General features: G+C 44.6%; 2 protein-coding genes across 3 annotated transcripts; both read right to left on the reverse strand.

Annotated features, from left to right (window-relative positions):
• Nucleotides 1-374: 374 nt before the first annotated feature.
• LOC6493770 (phospholipase A1 member A) lies at nucleotides 375-1,701 on the reverse strand. The gene is made up of 3 exons (XM_001958369.4): nucleotides 1,506-1,701; nucleotides 735-1,447; nucleotides 375-678 (listed from the first exon to the last, which is right to left on the reverse strand). Exons 1-3 carry the CDS (start codon nucleotides 1,684-1,686, stop codon nucleotides 445-447), a joined length of 1,128 nt encoding a protein of 375 aa, XP_001958405.2. The 5' UTR covers nucleotides 1,687-1,701; the 3' UTR covers nucleotides 375-444.
• Nucleotides 1,702-2,351: 650 nt separating this feature from the next.
• LOC6493769 (L-lactate dehydrogenase) lies at nucleotides 2,352-5,493 on the reverse strand. 2 transcript variants are annotated; one of them, XM_001958368.3, is made up of 4 exons: nucleotides 5,341-5,493; nucleotides 3,367-3,746; nucleotides 2,845-3,300; nucleotides 2,352-2,782 (listed from the first exon to the last, which is right to left on the reverse strand). In XM_001958368.3, the coding sequence occupies exons 2-4, from the start codon at nucleotides 3,742-3,744 to the stop codon at nucleotides 2,618-2,620; spliced, it is 999 nt and encodes a 332-aa protein (XP_001958404.1). In that variant the 5' UTR covers nucleotides 3,745-3,746; nucleotides 5,341-5,493; the 3' UTR covers nucleotides 2,352-2,617. The 2 variants fall into 2 exon arrangements, with proteins under 2 accessions (XP_001958404.1, XP_032310018.1); XM_032454127.1 differs by lacking the exon at nucleotides 5,341-5,493 and having other exon boundaries at nucleotides 3,367-3,749.
• Nucleotides 5,494-15,260: the final 9,767 nt, after the last annotated feature.

A 15,260-nucleotide genomic window follows, 5' to 3' on the forward strand; every position in this document is an offset into this window, starting at 1 on the left:
TACTACGCCTCTGGAAGAGGGGAGAGTCTGCAGCCTCTCGTTTTGAACCTGCTCTTTCTACCAGCTGTGACTGAGAGCCGGCTTTGTTCAGTTTAATCAGCTGATTCGGTTTTGGCCTTAAGCGCGAGATCAGGCCAAGAGATGAGGGGAGAACAAGAGAAATCTCAGAGATTATCTAATTAGAGAAAGGGTTTAATATCAATTGCCCAGAAAATAATAATTATGACATTATTATATAACTAATAATTGATTTTTAAAATATAGACAAACTAACATATTATAACGAAAGAATGATCCAACCGAATCCACCTTATTCCAAACATCTGGCTACTTTTTCTGCAAGGTAGATATAGCACACTTTTAGGCGCAAACGTTTCAAACTAAAATATACTTTATTATCTAAACTATCCATGTAAAAACAACTATAATGAACAATTTTAAAATCTAATTTGATTTTTTGGTGGTTGACTTCTCCAGGCGCTTTGTTTTGTAGCGCAGTCCATGCTCCATGTAGGTGAATGGGGGGTTCGGCTGCGTCAGGCAGAAGTAGAGGCCCTTGGCATTGGACGGGTATACCAGCCCGATGTTGATTGTGTTCTGGAAGTTGCAGTCTCCCTGCCGGAACTTGGCCCAGCTCTCGCACTTGGTGGCTGGGATCATCACACCCTCAATTAGTGCCTAAGGAAAAAATATTATAATGGATTTGATTATACCTCAGAGACTCCGGATCTTACCTCCATGAAGAGCACAAACGGATACATGTGACTGCAGATCTTGGACTCGCAGCCTGGTTGCAGCTTTCTTCTGGGGAAGTAACCTATGCCATTGGGATAGATGTCGATGTGCCCCATCGGGACTCTCACCCCGAAGACATCCCCCTCGCCATGCAAGACCACCACTCTTCCGGCCACGTTCTGTTTCACCAGGATATCCGTGGTGCGGCACATGGTGGCAGGATCGATGGCAATTAGTTGGCCTACAACCTGCTTGTTCTCCTTGGCAAAGAGCTGCGCCCCCAGAGCGGCTATATTCGCGCCCACCGAGTGGCCTGCCAATGTGACATCCTCCATGGGGATTCCCGCATCCTTCAAGGCTCGCAGGATCTTGTAAACAAAGTACCCGTGCACCGACAGATGATGACGCACGGCGTAGTAGAGCTGGGCCACATCCTTGGCAAAGTCCACTACGATCACGTTGAGATCTCTCCGGCTATTCTGCAGCAGGGTGAGGTGCTCCTGGACGCTGAAATAGCTGTCGGCCGTGTGGAAGGCATTCACATAGATGAGGGTCTTCCGATCGGCCTGGATATCAAAGTCCTTTATTTGGCCCATGGACTTGATGGGAAGCTCCACACTCTGGTTGGTGATGGTCATCACAAGAAGTCGGGCATCGCTGGGGTTGATGCCCTGAAAGAGCGACATGACACCCTCGTCCACCGGAGCATCACCTGGTCAAGAGTGGGTTAGGAGTGCGTCCGAGGTGTTAAGCCATTGTTAAAAACTTACAGAAGGCCCTCCATCCCCGATTCAGTTGTTCGGTGAGCAGCTTTAGGTTGTTCTTTTGGACATTGTCTATGTTCTGACTAACCTTGGAGGGGTCCTCCAGTGCCAAGGCCTGGCAAATCAGACAGACAACCCCAATGATCTGGAAGACTGCGCTCTTCTTCATGGTGAATAGTGCTCTCATGTCTGAAGACGATCAGCTGGGCGCTTTTATAGCCAGGTCTTATCGGGTCGCGAGACTCGAGAGCATCTTATCTGCCAGCTGGGTCAGATTTCGCACGTCTTTCTGTGGCAAGCCACCCGAAAGGGGAACTGTCTGGCGGTTGTCTGTGGTTCCGCCCCAAAATCTTCAGCCCCAAAAGAGTCGGAGTGGAGATTGCCAGAAGCTATGCAATCTTGTAACTGATTGATTAGCCGATCGTGCCTTCAAAATACTTGCCCCCCCATTCACATTTTTTTCCGTCAATTGATTAACTCTTTTCTTTGTTTTTTTGATGGGTGCTCGAATACAACTAGGTGCCAAATCTTTATTCATTAAGGTGTATATTTCGACTAAATGCGTTTCGTTTAGTTAGCTTAGTTATATTGTGAGTATAATAATGGCTGTAAATTTGACTAGCACTCGTCATGAGCGTCTCACAATTCCAAATTTACGCTAATGAGGTAGCGGCGGTTGTTGTCTGACTCCGATCTTCGTTTCCAAGCGAAAGTTCTCGAGAGTGGCCTTAAAATTAGATTCCTTAAGAGATAGAGGTGTGTGGGTGGGGAGCCTATCCTTCCTATCCAGTTGATGAAATGAAAAATAAAAAGAAAACACACAAAACCACCAAAATAACAAGAGAATTGCGATTTTAACTTAAATTTTAAACAGTTTATTCGTGTGGGCACACAAAACTAATCCATAAAAATAATAAATAATTGAGAGGCGATACTAAAAATAAACATTGGTGTCAGAAATACTTGATGCTCTGTCAGTGGCATTTCTTCACTGGATTCTGCTCCCCCGTGGCTCCGAATTGGACTAAAATTAGCATTCCTAGACGTTGGCTTGCTTGTGTTTACTTTGCGTTATAATTTTATGCTGCGAATGCATTGTTGGGGTAGGAGTGTTGAACTTAGAACTTGAGTCCGGCCTGGACGTCGGCCATGATGGTGGCCGACTTCTGCAGCTGCTCGATCTCGGTGGGGGTCAGGATCTGCTTGACCACGGAGGTCACACCGTTGGCATTCAGGATGCAGGGCAGGGACAAGAACACGTCCTTATCAATGCCGTGTTCGCCCTGGAGAGTAAATAAGGTTTTGTTGTTATTTTTTATATTACAATCGAATATTAAATGCTTACCAAAACAGAGGTAGAGACGGCGGCAACGCTGCTAGTGTTGCGCAAGATGGCCGAGGCCAGGGAGGCAGTGCTGAGGCCGATGGCCCAGGAGGTGTAGCCCTTTAGCTTGATGACCTCGTAGGCGGAGTCCACCACCTGCTTGTGGAGCTCGTTCCACTTCTCTGGATCCTCGCCAGTGCCCAGGGTGGGGTTCAGCTCGCGCAGACGGACGCCGGCAATGTTAACGCCGGACCAGACGGGCACGGAGCTGTCGCCGTGCTCGCCGATGATCCAGCCGTGGCAGGAGGTGGGAGCCACGCCCAGGCGCTGCGACATCAGGAAGCGGAAGCGGGACGAGTCGAGGTTGGTGCCGCTGCCAATGACACGGTTCTTGGGCAGGCCGGACAGTTTCCAGGCCACATAGGTCATGATGTCCACAGGGTTGGACACCATCAGCAAGATGGTATCGGGACTGTACTGTTAAAATAAAGGACAAATAATTAATATAAAGTAATAAAATATATTATATCGGGTAAGACGTACCTCCACCAGCTTGGGGATGATGTTCTTGAGGATATCGGTGTTGCGCTGCACCAGGGACAGGCGGGACTCGCCCTCCTTCTGGCGCACGCCGGCGGTCACGATGCACAGCCTGGAGTTGGCCGAGGCGGCAAAGTCGGTGCTGGCGGTGATCTGGGGGTTCTTCAGGAAGTTGGAGCCGTGCTGCAGATCCATCAGCTCGCCCTGGAGCTTGTCCTGGCACACATCGATGAGGCAGACCTCCTTGGAGACGTTCTGAGCCAGGATGCTGAAGGCGCTGGCCATGCCCACCTGGCCGATGCCCACCACGGTGACCTTGTGCCCGGAGCTGGGCAGCACCTCGGCGACCTGGGCCAACAGACTGTCCTTAATGGCGGCCATTACTAATGAAGAAAGCAACAGAAAACACGGAAAATTATAATAAAGTTCTTAGGGATTGTAAGTAATTTACGAAACACATTTACATTTTATTTATTATTTTGGGGGGGAACTCTCTCCCACACAGACACAGGGACACACACACGCACATACAGCTCAGCTGGCGCTCTTTAACCTTCACGAAGGTCGAATTAATGAAAAAAGTGCGGCATCGCCACAGCACGCAACCGGACCAAACCGAGAACATTGCGGAAAAAATTAACCTATGCTTTTGTTGGCTCTTTTATAAATGTATCTATATACCCGCAGAGTGGCACATGACACTCGGACTCAATTGGGCTATCTTCTTCCGCAAAAAAAAAGCAGAAATCGTAATCAAATTACGCCCCTAATGGGACTCTTATCAATGCAATCGAGGTGTTAACTTTTGAAATTGATTCCAATTACTGATTTCTCAAATGCTATCTTATCGGCAGGGTAAGCCATTATAGCTATTATTGGATTATAATCTGGATTATACATTACGCGTTTTTGTTTAACCCCAATGACTGTTATGCTGGTGGGGGTGGTATCTGGGATCACCATGACGTAGGACTATGCGTCAACCCTTATCTTCCCAGGAAGCCCAAGCGAAGGGGCCGAGAGGTGACTGGGTGGCGAATGTTTGCAGTATAGATGGCAGATTAGATTTTCCGAGATTAGAAGTGCATATTGAAACTGCTATCAGTGGGAAAATATTTATATAAACATGTGGCACGTTATTAATTAGAAAATACTACAGTTTGAGTGTTTTCGTGGTTTACGAGCAGAGTTACGAGTGCAATTACTAGTTCTCTGGAATACGGGTAGGGCAAAAAAGCAAAGTTTCCAATGACATCCGCAGAGACAAGAGTCATGTCGCGAAAAAACTTGGCAGAGCTTCATAGATATACAAAAAAATATAGTGATTAATGGCTGAGTGACCGCAGTTTATTTATATTGGAAACAGATATTCAGAAATTGTTTAAATAAGTTCTAAGTGGAATGATAGATACTTTTGAAAAATAGATACTTTTTCTTTTTATCAAAAATGGGTATCTATTGATATACATTTACTTAAGAAAGGAGGAAATATTAAAGTCCATACTATATATTTTCATATTTTAAGATAAGTTGAAAGAAAAAGATTTTTTTGACAGCCTCTGACAGTGATTACCCCACTTGTTGCAAGTAGACAGACACTTGCCTCCGAATTGGGCCTATGGAATGACCTTCTCTCAAAGTCAAACACGGTTGTTCCACTCTAGTGGGAGGCGTACGTCACCCCAGCCAAAAAATACAATTTACAAACAGCTGTTCACGGATCGGCGCATGCTCTCATTGAAACCGAAAGTGAAAGCGAATAGTACGCCCAATTACCAACCCCACCCACTTTTCACCCCCACGAACGGTGGCATTGCGGAAGGCCAAGGGCGAGGTTCAGACTCGGAAACCGAGCATTGCACTTGCACTTGACCAAAGTTGAATGCACTTTGGGCCGGAGGCCGGAAGTAATGTTCGTTCATTAACCGTCACCAAATTTTTCTCTCTGCATGCAGTTTGCTCTTCTGGTTTGCTTACTTTTTGGTTTTGGGTTGGATTTGCTAATTCACTTTTTCACTGGATTTTATTTTTGGCGCCTCTGACTCTTGGGGTCTTCGACGTTCTGTTCACTTTGCGGGTTCGTCTCGAACTGTTGGCACTCCACACGGGCTGCTTTGGAATTTAGCTGCCAGCGGCTGGATTTTGTAGCCTCCGCCGCGGCAATTTGGCTCTCAGCCGCTCTCTTTCACTCCTACGGCATGCGTACACTGCAAGAAATGAACAAGATTCCTCCTTATTATTATCCTTATTATTAATCATACGAAAAGAAATCGTATCTTTAATAAAATAGATATTAATATAGGATTTAAATCATATATTAGACTTTTAAGACAAACCTTTTAATTTTAATCGTTCAAATGAATTTTAAAGAAAATATTTAATATCTATTTTTTATATATCTAATAGCTTAGCTAGATTTTTAAATATTTAATCCTTAAATATATTTTTTATTTTGATTAATTTTTTCACGTGTAGGCAGCTGTTTTTCTGCCTCAGCCGGCGTCGCAGCTGCTGCGTCAGGATGAATGACGAAACTGCCTCCGCAGCGTTGTGAAAGTGAGCGGGCATTTCTCTCTCTCCCTGTTTTCGCTTCCGCTCTCCAGAGTTTTCGGCTCCATTCATTTCAGCCAAGTTAGTCAAGGTGACCTTTCTCCAAGTGGCCTGGCCGCTTTTCCTCTGTTTTTCACTTTTCCCCTATTTATAGCCGGCACGTTTTCGGGTTACTTGATTTGATTTTCCGGGAGTCCTAGAAGGTGGGGGGCGGAGTTGTTACTAGTTAATTCTTCATTTACAATTCCCTCTGGGCATAAATTACTTTGATCTGCCATTCGGAATCCATTCGGTGGTTGTTTCCACCAGCCTCGTGACAACAGCTGGGGATCTCTTGGCTGATGGGCACACACGTGCCCAAGATCACGCAGCATACATATAGTGCACCTATAGAGGGTATTTATGGGCTCTGTGTATTGTATATTTATTTATTTTGGCAAACTGCCCAGTCAGACGCCATCTGAAACTGCAGTTGCACGTCATTTGGTATTCGAAAAGTATGGTTTTATAGATTTTTTTTTAAAGAAATAAAACAAAAATATTAAAAAGATAAATGAATTAAACCTAATATTTTTTATTTCAGTGGTATAAACTACAAGAGAGAATGAAATTTTTATGCCATACATTTCTTGCAGTGTAAAATATTTCGCACTCTGTAACCTGGATTAAAGCAGTTTCTTGATAATTGTCTGCTCGACGGAATCCCTAGGATTTTGAACTTCTCGTGGCGGGAAATAGAGAAATATCGAGAATCGAGACAGCCAGACAGGCAGAGAGAAGTTGCTCCACCGGTTTGCCGGCGTCCGTGACAGAAAACACATTCTACACATTTTACCCCCAATGTTTATTCGCATTTGCGAATCACTATAGTGATTCACTGCAATTCCCTGTCCACTAAGACTCTGGCAGTTTCGCCAACACGCTCGGCTGCTACGTCATTATTATCGTGAACTTGAGCCAAATACTGGGGATAGACTGGGGGCCAAGGGGCGGAAGAGGCGAGCAATGTCGATGCAATTCGTCGCGTCCGTTGTGAAAGTGACCTTCAGTAGTGTGTGACCCACATTCACTTCCCATGCCATGCCACCCATGGCAAGGTCAATGCACCTTCCCCACCCACGAACCATCTTTTTGCCCCCTATTGGGGTTAAGACGACGCTTGCCCTTTAATTGTGAAATGCGGCCAAGAGTTGGAGGTACTCGGAAGAGTGCACTTAATGAAACTTGTTTTGTTTGGCTCTGAGTTTGTTGAACTTTAGTTTCCACTTTGCTGTTGATGTTATGATTGAATTTCTCAGAGGCTGATGATCAACTATCATTTCACGATGCAGTAATATTCAAGTGATAATACGCTGTGCATACACTCCAGCGCCTGGACCAGGATTCTACTGACTTTCCCGGGGTTTCCCTGCGTGGTTTTACTTGTGGGCGCAGGATACCGGTTGTGTCATGGAATAACTCAACCCGACTCTTTTACCCTTGGGCCTCAGTTTTGCCGCGGATCCTTGATCCTTTCCCCTTGCTCCTTGCTTGACTCGCGTACCGCGGGGGCCCGGCCGGGACCGTTACGTTCCACGGTGATTATCATCTTTCGGAGGCATCGTTCTCATCTGACGCCGCTTGACCAGAGATTTCCCGGCATTTTTCACGTTGCAAATGGAATGCGGATAAACCAATTTTTTGGCGACACCTATTGGCTGGCAGACAAACTAAATTTACCCCAGTTGGATCTTCTAGCCGCTAGATGGCGCTGGCGACAAGATAAATGTAAAATTCAAAACAATCACAGTGGCTTTCAAACCGTTTTTATTCCAAAACTATCACAGTGGTTTTAAAACTATTTTTTTTTTCAAATTTCCAGCACTTTTTTTTTCAAATTTCCAACACTTTTTTAAAATTTCCAACACTTTTATTTCAAATTTCCATCTTAGTGATTACATTTCAGGTGGGACCCACCTGTCGCCATAGCCCACTGCTTCCACCACCGTGGCGGCCCTCCAGTCCACTACTTTATCAACGAAAGCTCCTCAAGGAGTTAGCTTTCCTTTCTAGTTATAAATAAAAAACCTTTAAGGGTAAAAAAAGGAAAAAATAAGAACTATCTAAAATTTGTTGAAAATAATTGAGCCCACCTATTTTTTTGTCACTCTTTTTTAGAGGTTAAATTATTGAAATAAAAACGCAACAATTTTTATTCCAATTTAAAAATAATTTTTTATATTTTGCTTCCCATATTACGCAACATTTGATGCATTCCCAAGATTACACAAAACAAACATTTCCCAACATCTCTGGAGTGTCGGGAACCTGCGTGCCAGCCAGAGCAAGAGGGAGATGCACCGGGAAACTGATAGTGCTACTAACGCCTGGATGGGCCAAGTCCCCCAAGCCTCGGCCTTGTTATCAGAGTATGGGAATCTGATTAGAGCCACGGCAAGAGCCACTGCAGCGCAGCGTGTAAGCCAAGTGGCAGTCGGTGGAGCGACTTGATCCTCTTTCTGACTCCATTCTCGGGAGCACGCAATCGAGTCGCGCTGCCCCATCGCACATTAATATTCAAAAATTGCGTTTTTATGCTAATTCTCTCACACTACGCTCGGCCGGACTAAATGGCCAACCTGTCGATAGATTACTCAATGACAAGCCGGAGCAGCTGGAGTGGGTTTCTGCTTGGACTTGGAGGTGGCAGTGGGACAGGATGGGGAGGAAGAACACGCTCTGAAAGGAAGCGGAGTCTGCACAGAAAAAAAATATCCATTTTGTGCTAAAGTCTTTTAAGTTCTTGGCAAATGTTTTTCCTTCAAATTATTTACTTATTTTGAAGCATTTTATATTTTTGGTTTTGCAGTCGAATTATTTTCTCTCAGTGGCTGGTTGTTTTGGCTTTCCTAGCTTGTGATGATCATCTTTCGGGTCTATCACGCTTTGCCATCTTTTTGGCAGCCAAGAGCCTTATTATTACATTTATTTCACCAGCCACGACTTTTTCTGCCCCGAACGCCAATATTACTCATACGCACCGTTGTTTATTTATGTCTGGATGTCGGGCCGAGGCTGTCGTTGTGGGCTGGTGTTGTTGCCGGCGTAGTTTAGCAATAATTAAGTTGTTAAATTGTTGCACGTAAGTCAGTCTGCCCGTCGGAGATGTCCGTCGCTCAGTCGCCCAGTCGGTCAGTCTTCTCCGGTCGGTGGCTCCTCTTAATAATAATGTTCGGGCTGACTTACGATCCACGTCCTTGGGTTACTGATATATGCGATACTTAAGGTATTTATTACAAGCGATTGTAATCTCATGCCTGAATTTCTCTATACCCATATAGCTACAAGCATAAGTATATATTTTTCTCCTTACTCCTTCAGCCAGCAGTGGCAGTGGCAGCAAGTGCGGCAAAATATTTATAGTCCCGACCGACAGTCAGCTCTTATTTGGTTTCTTTTCTGGGGTGATTAGCAGGGCTTAGGCAGCTCTGGATACCCTGTAATTTGCCAACTGAGGACATTAAGATGTTGCCGGAGATGCCAGGCTGCCCGACTGCCAGGCAATTAATCATGTTGCCATTGCATCTCATTACTCCCGGTCCCCTGTCTCGGGAAGGGGCATACCCCTTTGCGGCGGATACCCCGCATATTTGCACTTGGGAACCACGCCTCATTAGAGCGAGGCTTCTGCCTCCTGCCTCCTGCCTGGTGGCATCTCTCAGCGCAGCGTCCAGTGAATTATATAATACATAAACTATATCCGAGACGTATATAAAGCAATGCGCCAAATGACAGTCATACATGGGTGGCACCAACCTTATCAACTGGTCTTGCCAAGAGGAGACTTTATTTTATCAGGAATAGCTGAAAGTACTCCCGAGAAGCTCTACTGTACCTCCGTGGGCATCTCATCCCGCAGAAGACCAGACCAGTTTCTTAAGCATCGTCGTTGCACTTGTTACGTTTTCGGTCTTAACGTTTTTTTGCGTTGCATGCCAAATATGCAAAAGGTCTTGGCGCATGTAATTTTGCTCGGCCAATGCGCCTGCCAGTGTGTGTGCCCGAGTGGTAGTCGCTGTGGCTGTGTGTGCCAGTGTGTGTTTGCATATAATGATTATTGTAGGTACAAGTGCGAGAAATCGTGTTAGATCGCGGGTAATAAATTTAGACACCAACTATGCAAAAGGAGTCCTGTCCTAGCGTGGATCTCCCCTGGCCTCCCGGATGCCAAGCCAGTGTACTTGCAGTTCCATCTCTCCCCGACCCCCGTCAATTCCTGGTGTTTTTGTTATTGGTGCAAGTTTTAAGCACTTCCTTTTATTATATTTTATGGGCACTTGTTTTTTTTCCCCCCAACAAGGCGACTTGAGAGGCTGCCGTCGTCGATGTCGTCGTTCGGCGGCTGTAGTCGATTTTTTATAGTCGGGGGCTCTCGGCCTTAATGTCCCATTAGAGACCGAAAGACCGAAAGACTTGCAACATATTTAGGAATAATAAAATCAATGCGGGGTCGTCGCTAGTTGCTTCAATCCAAACGAGCAGCGGATGGGGAACAGGAGTCCCTGAATAGATGCACAAATGAACGCACATAAGAACTTAATTTCTTGGGAATATGGCCGCCCCTCGGGCGTATCGCTCACGCTCCACTGACTCAAACAAATCCAATTCAATTTCGGCCCACTTACAGATTTTTATACATTCTTTCAGTGAATCATTTAGCAAAATGTCGCCAGCTTACACACATAACTCATAACCCCCGCACTCGGGTGCTCGGCAAACAAAAAATGAATCGTTTGGCAAACCTTTTTCTGGCTGACATTTTTCCATGCCATTAACGACAACTTGAACCAAAATAAACCATTTTTTGCTCCTCTAGCACAGTTTTGTTTCTACTTTTCTGCCTTATGACTTTTCACCAATGCACTCGACTTGGCCCGAAGTGAATGGCGGAATGGCCCTTAGTGCCTGGCGAGTCGCAGTCGGAGTTGGAGTCGGAGTCTGAGCCAGAGCCAGAGCCTCGGCGTTGTTATTAGTAGATGTCATATTAGAGGCAGCCACCAGCAAACCACAACCACAATGTACCAACAGCCGGAGCCTAGACCAACTTCACTTTTAGCCACGACATTCAATTTGAGCCCGGCATGGGGCAAAGGCACAGAGATAGAGGTTGAAAAATCAACTAGAATTGTTAAGGTATTTTAAGCTCAAGATACCTAGTACTAACTTAAAATGTGGTTAAAATGTGTATTCCTTAAGAGAGCACTGTACGTATACTTAATATTTGATTTTTCTTCATCTCGAACTTGCATGTATGTAACATTTATAGTTCCAAAGCAAAGTACTTTATCTATATCTTAATGGAAAATATAATTTATTTTCACTCATCTGTTTCAACATACCCGGCACCTTTCAAAGTACCCAGTACCAAGCCAAAAAACTGTTTGCAGTTTCAATTTTGCAATTGCCAATTGAAGCAAAGTTGCTGAAAAAGTTTGTTTGTCGACTTCGATAACATTTCGACATTTGGGGCTTTAATTGAATTGCCAACAGAGCGGCAACCTCCATTCGAGCAGGTGAAATCGAAAGTTTCTCGCATCGGGCCCATCTCCAGGAGTGGATCGGCGGAAAGACAAGATCTCGGCGGACGGATTTGCGGCTCCCAGCTGGTTATACTAATTAGATCCGAGAGCCAAGGTCGCTGACAAAATTGAATGCATAACAAATTTCATTTATGGCCGGCACGCAACCTATCCAGCGGATCAAAAATAAAAATGAGAGCGTCGCGCTGGAAAAGTTACTTTGGCAGGCTTTTAACTCTGCCATAATTTAGTTCGATAAGCGATCTTAACTATCTACACGATCTGGACAGGCAAGTCCAAGCCGCTGTCGTGGCTCTCTGGCAACTGGCAACTGGCAACTGGCAACTTGTTGCCAATTGCATTTTGGCTTCTTGTCGGGGTCGTTGCTGTGACAATATTTGCATGCCGGCTCGCACACTCACGCTGGAAGCGGAGGCCTTGGTATCAGCGCCATCATCTCATCATCGATATGCCATCAATGCGGAATGGTCGCAAATTATCTGGCCTTAAGAGCGGTCCCGGTGCTGTGCCTGGAAGTGCACTCTAAAAAATGAAGATCACTTCGGAAGTGACTCTACTCAAGTGGGGAAAGTTTCAATTTTAAGGAAAATAATGGGGGGTTGCTGTTGACTTTATTAAAACCATTATGGTACGCGCTGCTTCTCAGTCTCCTCGCCAATCATCCCAACAAATGGTATTTCTGGCTCTCCCCTAGCTACTAATTTTCTCCCAGTGCACTACTGGCAGATCCTCTCCAGATGCTGGCAGCACTCCGTGGGATCGGCTCGCTTAATGCCTTTGTGACATTTTAAGGTTCAATTTGGCTAATAATGGCGGTGCAGATAAAACAAGCTCTCCGATTGGAAGAGTGCTGATTGGCTGGAAGCTGCCAGCCTCACTCCGGATAGAGTTCTAATGAAGTGGAAGTTAATTGTTATGCACTGCCAATATCTGGCCGGGCAATTAACGTAATTACAATGTCTCGAATGTCCCGCGATCAGTCATTTCATTGTATTGCATTGAATTTCTCCGCTTCGGCCGGGCCGGCCCCCGAATGCAATTTGTTTGCCTCGATGTCCCAGAGCCAAAACAAATGCCTCCCGATCCCTGTCATTTCCTTTACCGTTGTTTGGCTTACTCGCTTTTCAGATTTTTGTTGGCCAACTGCTGCCGTGGCTGCCGCTATTGCCGCTGCTGCTGGCCCAAATGTTATGCCAAATTGCAGCTACCGTTCGCGTATCTTTTGGGTCTCTGGGGCCAGTTTGGTATCGGCTTTAATCTCTCCCGGGCACTGGGTACTGGGTACCGGCTACCGGCTTTCCGTGTTGCCAGAAATCGTTTCGCCAACGCTTGGCAGCGGGCCAAGGAGCGGAGGGCCGGCATTTGATCGCATCATCGGAATCAGAGGGCTTCCATCGCATCGCTCCCTCAAGTCGCTACAACTCTTTCTGGCGAAGGACATCAAACAGAAGCGGCGATCGCTTCTAATTTGCATAAACATTCGTTTAACATTTATCCCCAAAAACGTTTTCGCTGTTGCTTTTCTCTCCGGGCCCCCTTTTGGTCTTTTTGGCCCCTTGTTTCATCTTCCTCAAAAAGTCGTCATAATCCGCGGACGTTTTTGGCCGAGAGCCGCAATTTTGGCTGCACTTTGCATCTGTGTCTGTTGGCCGATTTCATTTCGGTTCTGCGATTCCCAAAACCATTTAAGCCAAAACAACCGCTTGGCAAGAGTCGCAACTACAACAACAGTAGCCAGAAATCGATGCTAATCTTGATTTTGGGGATGAAGAAAAATGGGCTTGATTTTAAAAGTTATCCAAAGGGATACCCTTCCTAAATATATCAGATATTAAATCAAACAAAACTACTCTTAAATATTAAAAATAAATTTTAAATATAAACACTCTTGTATCTATTTTAATATTATTTATAAAATGGTTAATAAGCTATAAATGAATCCAAAAGTCAGGGTATTTTAAAGTCATTCTTAGGCAACTGAAGTATTTCCTATTTGGGTTCATAAACCTAAAGTTGAAACAAAAAATAACAAATGAAGTTGTTTTGCATTCGTTCTTTTGTCATGTTTCTCTTATCGGGTATGGATATTCGATGGAATTTGGAAAACAACTCAATCATCAACAGGTTTCAAGGGTCGGGACAAACTTTCGAGTTCTTAATAAGGGATCCATTTTAGAAATTCCTTCTTTAAAGTCAGGGGGTTCGTTTTAATTGCCTTTGTTCGTTGTCAACTAGAATTCTGAACTTGATATCGTGCTACAATCGAATAAATTTCCGGACCTGTGACTTAATCAAATTTTTCTAATTTTCTGTCGCAATCAGAGAGTAGTGCTCCGCCCCTTCTTGGGGAAACGCCCCTTTTTCTCAGCCTTGGCAAGACACAGGAATTGTGACAGGCAACAGACAAGGTAGCCAGCCCATGGCGACCTAAATTGGAACTCCCAGCTCAAAATTAAACTTTGCATTCGAATTGAAATTTCTATTTGTTTGGCTGACAACTGCAATTGGCTCCGATAATTAAACCCGAAAGGAGTTTGGACTGGAGTCTGGCAATCATAAATGCAAGACACATGCAGTTATTGGTTCAATTAAGTGTGGTTGATACACGCCTTTAACTGAGCAGAGTTTTAGAATGCTTTATTTTAAGGAAATTTGAATACGTCAGCTTCGTTTTTCGCCTGTCTTTAGATAAGTAGCTATTTCGCTAACAGCTACGACTTGAAACAATTTTTCGTACTCTTTTTTTTTTTTAATTTCCATTTTAATGACATTATATGTTTATTTCTAATGGATCGGATCCCTTATTTGTTCAGCATGCTGTCAAATGAATATTTTATTCAAGCTTTCCTTTGGCAGTCCCCCGACCCAGGTGATTGGCGTTGAGCTGCGCGTGCGCGTGTCTTCGGAGCGAAACAATTAATTTGAATAATTAGCAGCTAACGATGGGGATGGCGGCAACTGCAACTGCAACTGCAACAGGAACAGCATTGGCAACAGCAACACAAACGACTGCAACAGCAACATTAACTGAGATTGCGCTGACTGCTTTCAACTTGTCGATTGTGTCACGCCAACAGGAGTTAAGGCCAAGTCAAAGGCAAGGCACTCTCGTCGGCAAATGGCGGTATAAAAAATGCATTTGGCACTTGAGAATTTATGTGCCGGCTGCTGCTATTGCTGCACGAGAGCGGCAGTCGGTGGGGAATCGCTGAAGAACTCCGGAGTACGTCACGCGAAATGATGAATTACTCGCCGGGGACGCCCGTCAGTCTTTGATGAGGAACGACAGCGTGAAATTAGACAAAAGGGTTATGGCAACACCGCTGAATGAAAAGGGTGGCGTAGGAAAAATTTTCAAGGGGGTGGTTATCAGGATCAGGTGGGATCAGTACTTATTGAAGGGACGAAAAATGTTCAAGGACATCGATTTATGAACTAAGACTTTAAGGCATTCACAAGACATGACATGAAAACAGGTTCATTGATCAATTGTATCTATATCTTTAACGCCTAAACAAAGATTTTTAAGACCTTAAGTAGTTGTTTGGTAGAAAAATATTAATATGATGTTATATAAAGAGAAACCATTTTTATTCGTAATGATTTGTTATGAAATTTACAAGCTGCTAAAAACTAGGTAAAGTATTTTAAATTCACGCCTTTAAGAAGTTTAAAATAGGTATAGCCAATAATATTTGGATAACTTAATATTTCTTTAATCTGAAGGGGTAAAAATGTGGAATACCGTACCTTTTTTTTGCATTTTCG

This window comes from Drosophila ananassae, chromosome 2R (assembly GCF_017639315.1).
Source record: "Drosophila ananassae strain 14024-0371.13 chromosome 2R, ASM1763931v2, whole genome shotgun sequence".
NCBI classification, from domain to species: Eukaryota; Metazoa; Arthropoda; class Insecta; order Diptera; family Drosophilidae; genus Drosophila; species Drosophila ananassae.

Coding starts and splice junctions, on each gene's coding strand:
- LOC6493770 (XM_001958369.4), bottom strand. CDS start 1,686: ATGAGAGCACTATTCACCATGAAGAAGAGCGCAGTCTTCCAGATCATT. Junction 1,448..1,505: donor TCGGGGATGGAGGGCCTTCT/GTAAGTTTTTAA, acceptor ACTCTTGACCAG/GTGATGCTCCGGTGGACGAG. Junction 679..734: donor CGTTTGTGCTCTTCATGGAG/GTAAGATCCGGA, acceptor TTTTTTCCTTAG/GCACTAATTGAGGGTGTGAT.
- LOC6493769 (XM_001958368.3), bottom strand. CDS start 3,744: ATGGCCGCCATTAAGGACAGTCTGTTGGCCCAGGTCGCCGAGGTGCTG. Junction 3,301..3,366: donor TCATCCCCAAGCTGGTGGAG/GTACGTCTTACC, acceptor TTATTTTAACAG/TACAGTCCCGATACCATCTT. Junction 2,783..2,844: donor CCGTCTCTACCTCTGTTTTG/GTAAGCATTTAA, acceptor TTTACTCTCCAG/GGCGAACACGGCATTGATAA.